The following is a 14,793-nucleotide window of genomic DNA, read 5'->3' as shown; positions in this document are numbered from 1 at the left end:
GGGGATATTTTGGGGGAAGACTTCTGCAAGTGGTCTCTTCCCGGATTCTTTGTTAAATCACTTGGTGGTGGCAGCGTACCAGGTTTTAACCTAAGCTGGTTCCCAAGGCAAGAAAGAAATCTGTGCCTTGGGGAAGTTTTAACCTAAGCTGGTAAGAATAAACTTAGGGGGTCTTTCATGCAGGTCCCCACATCTGTACCCTAGAGTTCAGAGTGGGGAGGGAACCTTGACAATAACCCTCTAGTTTGAAGTTGTCATCTGTAGCAACTGTCAGAGTTTCAGGATAACTGCACCTGTATTTCCGCTCCATGGTCCCTCAAGAGCACTCAAGATTTCAGGCTCCCAGCCATCACGTCTCTGAGGTGGAGACTGGTGCCTCTTTCTCCCTCCTGACAAAGGGTTTTAAGGCTGCACAGCCCATGCCATCCACTATGAAATCCCCAACAGGCCAGGTCACCTAATGGCCAGCATTGTCCAAGGACAATGTTTTTACCAGTGACCACACAGCTCTTCCAAAGCAAAGTACATTTATTCTTAGCCAAAAGTATCACAGACAAAACATATACAGAATCAGTGAACAGATTTAAACATGCACTGAACGTTCCAGGAATCAACTAGCAATTTTATGGGGCCCTAGTAAACCAAAGTCTTTCCAACTTTTCAGCAAGGGCTGGGGTCCTCTCTAGGACCCAAGGTCCTGACCATTTCTTGAATTAAATGCAAGAGAGACACACAAGTCTTTTTAAACTCAGCCCTAAACCAGTATATGCAAACCACCCCATTAGAGAGTACTCCTCTGGAGCTGTTTACAATCTGTGGGACTATTGTGATCTCACACACACACCTGTTCTGAGTTCCTAGAGGAACTCTGATAATCTTGCCCCATGGAGTTGCATATAATCTTTGGCCTACAATGATACATAAACATTTGTAAACTTAATACAATATGGTCCCCAAAGATATTGCATGCAGTTGCACTATCTGCCACAGCAACCTTAAAGTATGTTCCTTTATTTTGCTTTTTGTACTATTATATAATTGGAGTCCCCAGTCTGTATGTTTTTGTGGATACAGGGAAATTTTTCAAGAAAAGGGAGAATTTTTATTTATTTTTTTTTTAGCAAGGAGGCTAAAAATTGTGCTGATTATCCTTTCTCTGTGATGCTCAGAAACTCAAGGATAGGTGAGTGATCAAAACTACATAAAGGTTGGATCCTACAAGATTCTGAGAACCTCTCACAGTATTGAGTGCCCCAGGTCCCATTCTTTAATGGAAGGTCATGGTACTTAGCATCTCACAGGAAGCTCTCACCATCTCACAAAGGGTAGGCCTTTAGACTAAATGGGGTAAAACACTCCTCTTCCCTTGTCAGTCTGTTAGTCACAGAACCTATATTACCAACTACCTGTAATATAGAAAATGGAATTATTTAAAAATGTGGGGGAAAGAAAAAATTGACTTACTCTACTGTTTTACAGGTACCAATGAAACACCAAGCATGTTAAAAATGAGAGCATATTTAGCTGATAAACTCAACAATACACTGTATAATCCAGAAGCCCTAGCCCTAAACATATATGTAAGTGGTTTTGCTTTTGTTTTTTGCGGGTTTTTTTCAGATAAAAATAAATATTTTGGACAAAAATGGGCATGAATCAAAACTACATATCCAAACACCATTCAACTCTGAGGAAGTTCTCATCTGAATCCAAACTTCCTTTCTGTATAAAACCCAGATCCAAGCACACCAGTTCATAGATCAGACCCATCTGTAGTTTGGATCAACTGTCTTTTATACCTTATGAACATACCATATGTAGCCTTTAAAGGTGCTGATCCTTTAGATAGTAGAGAAAGTATTTGGTGGTAAAAAGAAAAGGAGTACTTGTGGCACCTTAGAGACTAACCAATTTATTTGGTGGTAGTTTCACATATGATCCTTTTGACTGTTACTTTATATGTCTTGTTCAAGATCTTACCATCACTTACTTAACCAGCCTGTTGTATATGCAGTCACCAATATGTTCCTTTGGAAAAAATACTGATTACCAAATAAGGGCATATTTGATCTATCAATCTAATCTATTTTATCTATCTTATCTAATCTATCCATAGATTATTTTCTAAGCAGTTTTAGTAAGCCTCTAAATTGCTCCTGGTATACAAAATTCTGGGTATAGTCTTTAGAAGCCACTTTGGAATATTTTGCCTAAACTTTTAAATATCAAAACTGCATATTAGAGCTGAGCAAAATTTGGAATTTCAGTTCCATCCCATAAGAAATTTTGGGGGAAGTTCTATGACTTGTATTATGCAGGAGGTCAAACTAAATGATCACAGCAGTCCCTTCTGGCCTTAAAATTTTGAAAACATTTGTTTTAATCCTAAAATAGGCTGAAACGTTGATATTTCTATATTTTTTGCTGAATGGAAATTCTGAAAATTTTCACCGCAGAAATATCAAAATGTTTCATTTCAACGTTTTTCATTTTTGATAGAATCAAAACATTTGACATTTCTGAAATCTAAATGTTTCATCTGGTTTTGCTGAAATGACCCAAAAGCTTCTTTCAAGTCAGATCAACATTAAATTCATTTCCCTAGCTCAGTGAGCTGGATCCACATTGCATTGTGGGAGATGTAGTCTTCCAGGGAACCCAGCCTACAACTCCCATAAGGCCAAGTGCTAGGGAAATGCAGTTTAAATGTTTTATTAACTGATCTGAAGTGAAACATTTTGGTCAGTTCAGTAAACAAAATATTTTAAATCTGGTTAAATTGACTCCAAAAAATGTCATTTCATTTTTTTCTATGGAAAATCAAAATATTGGCATAATATTTTATTTTTGTTTTCAGTTGAAAAATCATTCTGATGGAAAATTCTCAAACCACTCTCCTGCCTAGTACTCTAGCAGCCCTTTCTTCCAAAATGCTCTTTAAAATAATTTTATTAAAATATGGTAGCATTTTATTAAAAATATGCTTTGCGTATTTTAGCTTTTTTGCTTTCTTCTAAAGTTTTTAATCAAAATATTAAAATAAACAATATTAAGCACTGCTTAAAAATTAAATTTTGAAAGATTTTGGTGTGTTTGGGAGAGTCCTACGCTTTTCTTCTGTATTAAAGATTATGGGCCAAATTCAGCATGGGTGTAACTCCAATGAACTTATGGCCATTTATACCAGGGCTAAATTTAGCACTTGGTTTTTCATTTAACTTCTTTCAGAAGTTAGAAACGAACATTGGCGTCTCCTAGTGAAGTATTCAGGAGACCAGTTATGGCCTCATTTCCGAGTAAATCCACTTAGAGATGCCACTTTCTGAGAGCAATCTGCTCTGCATGTTTTGGAGCAGCAGAACCTATGTCCTCTGCACCTTCAAAATGTAAAAAACACTCTAATTTGTCCTAGTATGCTAATGAGATTTGGAAATACCCAGTCTTTTGATTTCCACATCAGCTATTCTGAAGTGGAATTGGAAGTAGGCAAGAGTATTCTGTTCCCTTTGCCCCCATGCTGTCCTGCTGCTGAGTCTTCTCTGATAAGGAGGGAAATGAAGATGACCCTCTGGATTTTAGGAGCAACCTATGGAGAAAGCATGCAGTTTGCAGTGGCGCTCCTCATGGTCTGCTCCCCAGTTCTTGTCAATTTAAGGTTGATGCACACCACAATCAAGAAATCACACACTTAGAGGAAGATTGTTGGCCCCCAATGGCCCCAATTTAATCCCCTGCCTTACTTGATCTGCAAGCAAGATAGGTTTGTCCCTCACTAGTTGCTCTTACTTTTGCCAACTTTGCATGCAAAACTGCAAAAGAGTTTCAAGGAACCAGCTGAAAATGCTTTCTGTACATGTTTCTGCTCAACAGGGCCTTCAATATGTATTTTCTTTAATGAAACAAATTTTGTTCTTAAAACAAAAATTCCATCAATGCTGCTATTGTTTTGTTTTCACAGGGGTCTGAGCTTTTTCATTTCAGGGTAGCAACTATTCCTGGAGTCTCCTTTTGTAATCTACTTGATGAATTTCAGGTACAGTAAATAGCCCATAATTTCAACAGATGTCACTTTAAAAAAAATGATCACAGCATTTCAAATGAAAGACAAGAGCTATCACAAAAGGTGTACTTGCTAAACTTGGATTTACACATTTTGTAGAACAGGGATACTGCCCCCACATTCTGCCATTCACACAATGGTCTTCCTCAGATGTGTCCCAGAGTCCAAAATTTCCACAGCATTTTGTGGAAGTTGCTGGGCCTTGCAGCTCTCCAAAGGAGATATATAGGAATTGTACGATGGCAGCTGAGGGATGACCAGATTCCAAGTGACTGAGCAAATTAACAGGAAGTAGATATTGGCAAAAAAAGTGAGTTTTAGCTTCCTGATATAGCTGGCCATTCCACTTTTGGTGGTCCTAAGCCAGAGGAAGAAAGCAGATATTGAATGGGAACACTGTCCCATCCATACTAAGTCACTACTTCTCTGCAACAGGTCTGAGACTCCTGCCACTCTGTCCTGGCTTCCTGATCAGTATGGTGCCTGGCCTATCCATTCCCAGAATTCACACTTCAAAAGGGATTACAAAAGACATGGAAAGTTAATGAATGCAAATTAAAACAATCTCCAGTCCCCTTCCTGTAACCTTTGGGTGGGCTAGAGTTCACTTCATTGCCGTTCTCCAATGCCTAAAAACCCCAACTCCCATAGAAAAGTAGCTACAGACCCAGAGTTCAGTCTCTAAGGATTTTCAGCAAGGATTGCAAAGGGTGAATCTCCCCACATTCAAGTCCCAAAAGGAACTAAAGAAATGAATTTAATTAAATAACTTTATAAAATCTTATGATAAAGAAACAAATAATCTCAATTTTACAGCATAACATGGCTATTTTATAATCCGCAGACATTATCTTCACAGTTATACATAAACATAAATAAAGAAAACAAATTAAGATTGGAACAGTTCAGTCCCCAAAAGGTTAGGTTTAGTTCATCTAAGTCTCAGTTAGTCTTTAATCACCAAATCTACACGTCCCTCCACTTGCTTCTAGGAATATTCAGTTGGAATCTATGCAGACTTTTCTTCTGCTGAAAGCACTGTTAACTAGTCAGCTAACTGATTAACCAATCACTCAGTTAAGTGTATAGATTTAAAGAAAACCCTGTTAAAAGAAAATACAAAACTGAGAATAGCAAAATATAAATGACACTTTCCCCATTACTACATTTAAAGAAAAGTTGGTGAATCAGACTAGTTGAGACAATTTAACTAGAACAGTTTGGCTAAAATCAAAACAACATTCAAAGCATACAACTAAAATAGAAGTTATTTTTCCCTCCCAATTTCCTATAATTTGCTATAATTAACATTGCCCATGCTTCCCTGTTAGAGGGTTAACAATATCACTAACCTGCTACAACAGCCTGCTTTCTATTCCTGGGCTCCGCTTCTCTTAACTCACACAGGGGACATGTCCCTTTGTAAAGCAGCTGCCCTGACTGCTTGCCCTCATGGAGTCTGACCCCAGCAACAGAGAACCTGTTGGAGCATACCCAAAACTTCCACACCCAAATCCAGAAGCTTCTGGATGTGGAGTGCTAAATCTGCCTAGCAACAATGACCCAGACACAACTCACTCCTACTTCCCGCAATGGGTCTTTTAAAGAGATATCTCCCTATTAGACACAGGGGTTACATTCCCACTTGCAGATGCCCACATCTGCAGAGAGCCCTCCAAGTGGAATTCTATTGCTGAGGCAGCTGATATCAAAGCACTTTAAGAAAAGGTCAATATCATTATCCCCATCTTACAGAGGGGCAACAGTAGCACCTAGAGGCCCAAATCAGGATCAAGGCTCCATTATGCTGAGTGATATACAAATCTATTCAATAGATACATAATCCCTGCTCCACAGTCAAAGAAGACAAGTGATATATTAAGGGAGGGGAGAGAAGGTGTATATAAGAGACTTGGTGAAATAATACACATGAATATTTGGTATAGAAGGGTACAGCTTACTCAGGAAGAACAGGCAGGGGAAAAAGGAAGAAGGTGTTACCTTGTCTATCAAAGATATATACACTCAGACTGAGTTTGAGATGGAAATAGGAGATGGACTTGTTGAAAGTCCCTAGGTAAAAGAGGTTAAAAAAAACAAGGGTGATGTCATGGTAGGGGGTCCACTATAGACTACTTATTCAAGAAAAAGAGGTGGATGAGACTTTTTTTAAACAATTAACAAAATCATTCAAAGCACAGGACTTGGTGGTGATGGAGGATTTCAATTTCACAGACATCTGTTTGGGAAAATAATACAGCAGGGCACAGATTATCCAACAAGTTCTTGGAATACACTGGAGACAATTTTTCATTTCAGAAGGTGGAGAAAGCAACTAGGGGAGAGGCTGTTATAGATTTGATTTTGACAAATAGGGAGGAACTGGCTGAGAATTTGAAAGTGGAAGGCAGCTTGGGTGAAAGTGATCATGAATTGGTACAGTTCATGATTCTAAGGAATGGTAGGAGGGAAAACACCACAATAAAGGTAGACTTTAGCAAACTCAGAGAGTTGGTAGATAAGATCCTATGGGAAGCAAATCTAAGGAGAAAAACAATTTGAGAGAGTTGATGCTTTTTCAAGGAGACATTATTAAGGGCACAAGAGTAAACTATCCCACTGTGCAGCAAAGATAGGAAGTATGGAAAGAGACCATCCTGGCTCTCCTAGCAGATCTTTAATTGTTTGAAACTCAAAAAAGAGTCCTACAAAAAGTGGAAACTAGGTCAAATTACAAAGGATGAATATGAACACAGAACACAAGCAAAATTTTAAAAGGCCAAGGCACCAAATGAGATTAAACTAGCTAGAGACGTATAGGGCAACAAGTTTCAGAGTAACAGCCGTGTTAGTCTGTATTCGCAAAAAAAAAGAGTACTTGTGGCACCTTAGAGACTAACCAATTTATGTGAGCATAAGCTTTCGTGAGCTACAGCTCACTTCATCGGATGCATACTGTGGAAACTGCAGAAGACATTATATACACAGAGACCTATATATATATATAGTCTTCTGCAGTTTCCACAGTATGCATCCGATGAAGTGAGCTGTAGCTCACAAAAGCTTATGCTCACATAAATTGGTTAGTCTCTAAGGTGCCACAAGTACTCTTTTTTTTTTTATAGGGCAACAAGAAAACATTCTGTAAATATATTAGAAGCAAGAGGAAGACCAAGGACAGGATAGGCCTGTTATTCAATGAGTAGGGACAGACAATAACAGAAAATGTGGAAATAGCAGAAGTGCTAAATGACTTCTTTGTTTGTTTTCACCCAAAAAGATAGTAACAATTGGACATCTAACATAGTGAACATCAGTGAAAATGAGGTAGGATCTGAGGCTAAACTAGGGAAAGAACAAGTTAAAAATTACTTAGCCCTGGTCTACGCTCGGCGGGGGGTTTGGGGGGGGGAATTGATCTAAGTTATGCAACTTCAGCTACGTGAATAACGGAGCTGAAGTCAACGTACTTGGATCAACTTACCATGGTGTCTCCACCGCGGTGAGTCGACCGCTGCCGCTCCCCCATCAACTTTGCCTGCACCTCTCACGGTGCTGGAGTACAGGAGTCAACGGGAGAGCACTCAGGGGTCGATCTATCACGTCTAGACTAGACATGATAAATCGATCCCTGCTGGATCGATCGCTACCCGCCGATCCAGCGGGTAGTGAAGACATACCCCAAGACAAGCTAGATGTCTTAAACTAGGGCCTGATGAAATACATCTTGGCATGCTCAAAGAGCTAACTGAGGAGATATCTGAGCCATTAGCAATTACCTTTGAAAACTCATGTAAGATGAGAGAGATTCCAGAGGACTGAAAGAAGGCAAATATAGTGCCAGGCTATTAAAGGGGGAATAAGGACAACCCAGAGAATTACAGACCAGTCAGCTTAACTTCAGTACCTGGAAAGATAATGGAGCAAATAATCGAGCAATCAATTTGAAAACACCTAGAAAATAATGAGGTGATAAGGAACAGTCAGAATGGATTTGTCAAGAACAAATCATGTCAAACCAACCCAATAGCTTTCTTTGACAGAGTAACAAGCCTTGTGAATGGGGGGAAAGCAGTAGATGTGGTATATCTTGATTTTAGTAAGGCTTTTGATACTGTCTCGCATGACCTTCTCATAAACAAACTAGGAAAATGCAATCTAGATGGAGCTACTATAAAGTGGGTGCATAACTAGTAGGACAACCATTCCCAGAGAGTAGTTATCAGTGGTTCACAGTCAAGCTGGAAGCCCATGTCAAGTGGGGTCCCACTGGGTCCAGTTCTGTTCAATATCTTCATCAATGATTTAGATAATGGCATTGAGAGTACACTTGTAAAGTTTGTGAATGACACCAAGCTGGGAGGGGTTGCAAGTGCTTTGGAGGATAGGATTAAAATTCAAAATGGTCTGGAGAAACTGGAGAAATGGTCTGAAGTAAATAGGATGAAAGTCAATAAGGACAAATGCAAAGTACTCCATTTAGGAAGGAAGAATCAGTTGCACACACACAAAATGGGAAATGACTAGCTAGGAAAGGAATCTGGGGTTATAGTGGATCACAAGCTAAAGATGAGTCAACAGTGCAACACTGTTGTAAAAAAAGCAAACTTCATTCTGGGATGTATTAGCAGGAATGTTGTAAACAAGACACAAGAAGTAATTCTTCTGCTCTTCTCCATGCTGATAAGGCCTCAACTGGAGTATTGTGTCCAGTTCTGGGTGCCACATTTCAGGAAAGATGTGGACAAATTGGAGAAAGTCCAGAGGAGAGAGAAAAATGATTAAAGATCTAGAAAACATGACCTATGCAGAAAGATTGACAAAAATTGGTTTGTTTAGTCTGGAAAAGGGAAGACTGAGGGGGACATGATAAACTTTTATGTACTTGAAAACTGTTAGAAGGAAGGTGAAAAATTGTTCTAGTTAATCTCTGAGGATAGAACAAGAAGTAATAGGCTTAAATTGCAGCAAGGGCGGTTTAGGTTAGACATTATGAAAATCTTCCTAACTGTCAGGGTAGTTAAGCAGTGGAACAAATTGCCAAGGGAGGTTGTGGAACCTCCATCACTGGAGGTTTGTAAGAACAGGTTAGACAAACACCCATCAGGAATTGTTTAGTTATTACTTAGTCCTGGCTTGAGGGCAGGGCACTGGACTAGATGACCTCTTGAGGTCTCTTCCAGTCCTACATTTCTATGATTCTGCAACTTCTACATAATTGTTTTTATTTACAAAAGTACATTCCCCCACATCCCCACTCCATCATCTGACTGTGCTTCCCCGAGCTTTGAACCTAGCTGTTCTATGCTGGAATATTTGTTGTAGGTGTTGTGACAGGGATGGGTCTAGGAGAGAGATTTGTAAGAAGGGATGAGGAGTGGCTTTATGAATTAGCTCAGGAAGAGCATTCCCTGTTTAAAGAACAAAATGGAAGAAGGTGTATAGAAATCTGTCTGACAAGCTGAATGAGACATTGAAGCTGACATCACTGGAAGAGGCAGAGAGTAATGCAATCAGAGACCAGAGCAGATAGGTAGGGAGAGGGAGATCCATAACTGGTCTTGAAAGGAAGAACAGGAAACTTGAACTTGATTCAGTGGCTACGTGAGCATAGGTTCTGGAACTAGGAGTGCTGGGGGTGCTGCTGCACCCCCTGGTTTGAAGTGCTTTCCATCATATACAGGGTTTACAGTTTGGTTCAATGGCTCTCAGCACCCGCACTATACAAATTGTTCCAGCACCCCTGTAAGTGAGGGCCCCATGGTAGGAAGGATCCAAAGAAGGGATGATGATGTGGTCAAAACAGTGGCCAAGGAAGATGGACATTAGCAGTTGCTTTTTGTACAGACTGGGGAGAGGTGGGGGCTGATTTGAGTATGAGGGAGGCCAGAGAAAAAGAGATTGCAGTAATGAACATGGAAGATGCTGAGAGCATTAGCGCAGAAAGAAATATTCAGATTTTGGAAATGTGATGGAGGCAGAAGTGGCAGGGTTTGGACATAGCTTTGATGTGCGGGTTAAGAGAAATGAAAGAATCAAAGATGACCAGGTTGGTGAGCAATGAGGAGGCTGGTGGTGGTGGTGACAGTCAGGAAAAAAGGGCAAAGCAGAGAGGGTTTCAGATCATGAGTACAATCTGTTGCTATGTTCCTAACGCAGTTCAGTTCATGGCACTGCTTGATTAAGAACTAAGTTTTTAGGGCAATTTTGCAGGTCTTCCAATGCAGATGGTTAGAGAAATGAAGCAATTTCAGGGATGGAATACCCAGAAAGATGGTTTTATTTACTAACCATAAATTTGTGCTTGGATATTATGGTCATGAGTGTGTTAGAAATTCTTACGTGGGCAGATTAGATAGCAACAGCTTTTATATCATTAAGAATTAAAGTTCGGATTTGATAGGCATCAATGACGTGTTGGAAAAATAGGTATGTTTTTTACAGTAAGATAGGTAACACATTGTAAAGTCCTAGTAGAGTCATGTCAAAATGTAATTTTACCTCTGTGTAGCTGGTCAAGATGAACCATAAGCTAAGCAGAATTTCTAAGAGGAAGCTGATGATGAAAGAAGAGATAATGTAATATTTAGCCAAGGAAACCATTTTTATGAGAGATGAGTGTAAAGAAATATACTTGTTTAAGAGAGACTTTCACAACTTCAAAGGTCTTAACAAACATTAACTAACTAGTAAACGGATGAAAGCATGGAGTTTTATGTAAAAGGATTGCTGTGTTTTTTTTTTAAAAGTGTGGACTCTTATTTCACTGAAGCAATTGCTAGAATATATTTACAGCCATAGCCATGGCAAATTACATTCAATAAAGCCGTGCTTTTCAAACTTTTTTTTCTGGCGACCTAGTTGAAGAAAATTGTTGATGCCCATGACCCAGTGGAGCTGGGGCAGAGGGGTTTGGGGTGTGGGAGGGGCTCAGAGCTGGGGCAGAGGGTTGGGGTGTGGGAGGGGGTCAGGTATCTGGGCTGGAGGTGCAGGCTCTGGGGTGGGGCCAGGGATGAGGGGTTTGGGGTGAAGGAAGGGGATCCAGGTTTGGGGGGGCTCAGGACTGGAGATTGGGGGGTGGGCTTACCTCGGATGGCTCCTGATCAGCAGTGCAGCAAGGGTGCTAAGGCAGGCTTCCTGCCTGTCCTAGTACTGCGGACTGCACTGCACCCTGGAAGCAGCCGGCAGCAGGTCCGGCTCCTAGGCGGAGGACCACAAGTGGCTCCAAGCAGCTCTTGCCTGCATGCACTGCCTTCACCCAGCTCCCATTGACCGGGAATCAGCCAATGGGAGTGCGGAGTTGGTGCTTGGGGTGGGGGCAACAAGTGGAGCCCCATGCACCCCACCCCCGCCTAGGAGCCAGATCTGCTGCTGACCGCTTCCAGGGCATAGCGCGGTGTCAGAACACATAGAAACTAGCCTGCCTTAGCTGGGCAGCACCGCTGACAGGACTTTTAACGGCCAGGTTAGCGGTGCTGACCAGAGCCACCCCAACCCAGTGCCTTACATTCCATGACCCAGTACTGGGTCGTGACCCACAGTTTGAAAACCACTGCATTAAAGGACTTAATGGTCCTTATAATAATATCTAAAATCAGTGTTCTCTGTAGGAGAAAAGTATTTCCTTTTATATTGTACAAAAGACTGTCCTGAGCATAACAAATGCAAAATAATGCTTCACGAAAGATTATAGTCTAGAGTATACTAACCAAACTCATCCCTGGTATAACTTCTTTTGTGGGGTCATGTCAGGAATGAATCAGACCCAGGATAGGTTACATCAAAGTAAGAAGGCATGTGCATAATCTGAAGTTAGACCACTTTTATATAGTCCAAAATATTATATCTGAACTCTTTAGTTTGTCTAATTTAATCCCCAACATTGGTCCCATTGAAGCAATGGCAAAACTTCTGCTGATTTCAATGGAGCAGAACTGGGTCCTATGATTGTCAGCTCCCGGGGAACAGAATCTCCCTTTTCTTTCTCTTTGTTGAGGACGCTAACACTATTAACAAATAATAAATAGGAAGTGTTAAAACTTTGTGTTAGTATTTTAATTGTTAGACTAAGACAATGTAAGGATATGTTAAATGTTTTCTGTTGCAGATTTATGTTGATGATGCTCCTCTGGCCTTCCCAGGACGATATCTTGTTAGCACAGTAACAGCTGTATTAGTAGGAGGCATCATCTTTGTTGCATTTATAATGCAAATGTATGAAATAAACATATGGAACAAAGTGAAAAGTAAACTGAGGAAAAAGAACAAAGTATCGGGGTCTGAAACCTCAGCAACTGTTACTTCTACTTCTTCCTAGGTTGGACAACCACACTTCTAAATGAAATACAAGGTGACACCCAAGAGCAAGTTATTCCATCCCCCTTTATTAAACCTATCTCTTACCTACATTTCCCAAAGACGTATGTTGAAAGTAATTTCCTATTTAATATTGTTATGTTATATATCTTCCTTCATTGATATTTTTGCATCTGTAATTTTTCCATCAGAATTTGATTTCTTTGTAAATGTATGTATTGAAATCTACAGGAAAATATATTCATTTACAAATTATTTTATTAGGAAACTGTTTTCAGATGTTGTAAAGAACTTTGTTTGTTTGTAATAAGGAACTACTTAACATAAGTAAGAGTGCCAATACAGTAAAAGTGTGTAACAACACTAACACTTTGTTAAGAAGAGAGCTGGTAAGCCTTGGCTAGGCAGCGTTGCAAGCGTCGTTCCGTTTATTCGCCTCAGTGAGATAAAAATAAAAAGAGACCAGTACACTACAATATTGACCTCCCGTGGTTCGGCAAATTCTCTGGTTTGGCACCAGTCAGGTCCCGAGGGTACCGGACTAGAGAGGTTCAACCTGTATAAATTACTCAAACTTGTTGTATTTGACTATTAAAGGGCGGCCACAAGAACAGACTTGGATCATTAGTGGTCTTCCATCCAGTGGCTGGATGTGCTTGCTGTGTGCATGCCCTGCATGTAGCTGCAGCTTGCAGCACAATCCTCTCTGCGCTATCCAAGTCTCAAGGTTTTGTTAGTCTTTATTGTTATGAGCACTAAACACACTCTCAACTCTTAAAGCTGAAAAAATAAAACCTGTAGTGAGAGACTAACTACCAGTAGTGGGTGAATAAAGGTTCCGTCAAGATTCATAGTTAAAATTCATTCTTCTTGAGAATCCTCACAAGTTTCTGGCATTTTGTTACTTTTACCTATTCAATAAAGTCTATTAGGTGGTTCACCTCTTTCTCCTCAGGGAGTTGACCACTTTCACTTTAAATCTTGAGCCTTGGAACTTGAATATACTTTAGAGTGCAATATAAAATTTAGGTGTTTGAGTTTTAAAGTGGATTTATGGAGCCCAGTAGAAAAGATGGATCCAACAACATAATTTTAAAAATAGGGAGAGAGAAAGAAGGCTGGGATTAGAACTCGGGAATTTTTTACAAAACATTTTTCATAGGAAAATCCAATTTGTCAACACAAAAACTTTTTGGTTGAAACATATTGATTTCAACAAAGCATTTGTCTAGGATAGAATTTCAAGCGAGAGAGGCATGCACACACCCCACCTCCATAATATCCAATTGTTCAGTGATTAGGACACTCAGCTGGGTTGTGGGAGATCTAGGTTAATTCAGAGCAGAGACTTGGACTGGGATCTCCTACACATCTGTTGAATATCCTGATCACTGGGTTATAGAGACAATGTTCTCCCTTGCATGAATGCTCTCTCCCCTTCTCTCTGCCCCTCCCCCCTTAATATTATTAATACAAAGTGGAACAACTCCAGTTGGAGAGAGACTGAGGCTATAGCCCAGTCATTAGGGCACTCTCTTGGGATGTCTATTGGATATTCTGAGGCCTGGGCTACACTACGAGTTTGTCGAATTTAGCAGCATTAAATCCAAATTAACCCTGCACCTGTCCAGACAATGAAGCCATATTTTCGACATAAAGAGTTCTTAAAACCGATCTCCGTACTCCTCCCCAACGACGGGATTAGCGCTGAAATAGACATCGCTGTTTCGAATTAGGGTTAGCGTGGACGCAATTCGAAGGTATTGGCCTTCAGGAGCTATCCCACAGTACACCATTGTGACCACTCTGGACAGCACTCTGAACTCGGATGCACTGGCCAGGTGTTCAGGAAAAGCCCCGGGAACTTTTGCATCTCATTTCCTGTTTGGCCAGGTGAGCTCATCAGCACAGGTGACCATGCAGTCCCAGAATCGAAAAAGTGCTCCAGCATGGACCGAACAGGAGGTACTGAATCTGATCGCTGTATGGGGAGAGGAATCTGTGCTATCAGAACTACGTTCCAAAAGACAAAATGCCAAAACATTTCAAAAAATCTCAGAGGCCATGAGGGACAGAGGCTACATCAGGGACGCAACACAGTGCCGCGTGAAACTTAAGGAGCTCAGAAAACCAAAGAATCAAACGGACGCTTTGAGACAGAGCCCCAGACATGCTGCTTCTACGCTGAGCTGCATGCAATTCTAGGAGGGGCCGCCCCCAGTACCCCACCCCTGTCCGTGGACTCCAAGGATGGGATACTCTCCACCATGGCTGAGGATTTTGCAGATGGGGAAGATGAGGAGGAGGAGAACAAGCTTGGGGAGAGCACACAGCACACTGTTTTCCCTCACAGCCAGGATCTTTTTATCACCCTGACTGAAATACTCTCCCAACCCAATGAAGCCGGAGAAGGGACC

General features: G+C 40.8%; 1 protein-coding gene across 1 annotated transcript in view; it reads left to right on the top strand.

The window, feature by feature from the left end:
* The window catches only part of CATSPERB (cation channel sperm associated auxiliary subunit beta), a gene marked incomplete at both ends in the record, with an annotated part of 90,033 nt that extends 77,656 nt beyond the window's left edge, over nt 1-12,377 (top strand). Inside the window, 3 exons of the mRNA XM_084629817.1 lie at nt 1,480-1,580; nt 3,959-4,033; nt 12,168-12,377. Of these exons, the coding sequence (XP_084485943.1) occupies nt 1,480-1,580; nt 3,959-4,033; nt 12,168-12,377 (386 nt within the window). The remainder of the gene's footprint in view (nt 1-1,479; nt 1,581-3,958; nt 4,034-12,167) is intronic.
* Between the last annotated feature and the right edge of the window lie 2,416 nt (nt 12,378-14,793).

The sequence above is a fragment of the Lepidochelys olivacea genome (genome assembly GCF_965140295.1).
Source record: "Lepidochelys olivacea isolate rLepOli2 genome assembly, chromosome: 6".
Taxonomy (NCBI): Eukaryota; Metazoa; Chordata; order Testudines; family Cheloniidae; genus Lepidochelys; species Lepidochelys olivacea.
Note: the sequence above shows the minus strand (reverse complement) of the source record. Positions and strands in the feature narration are given on the sequence as shown.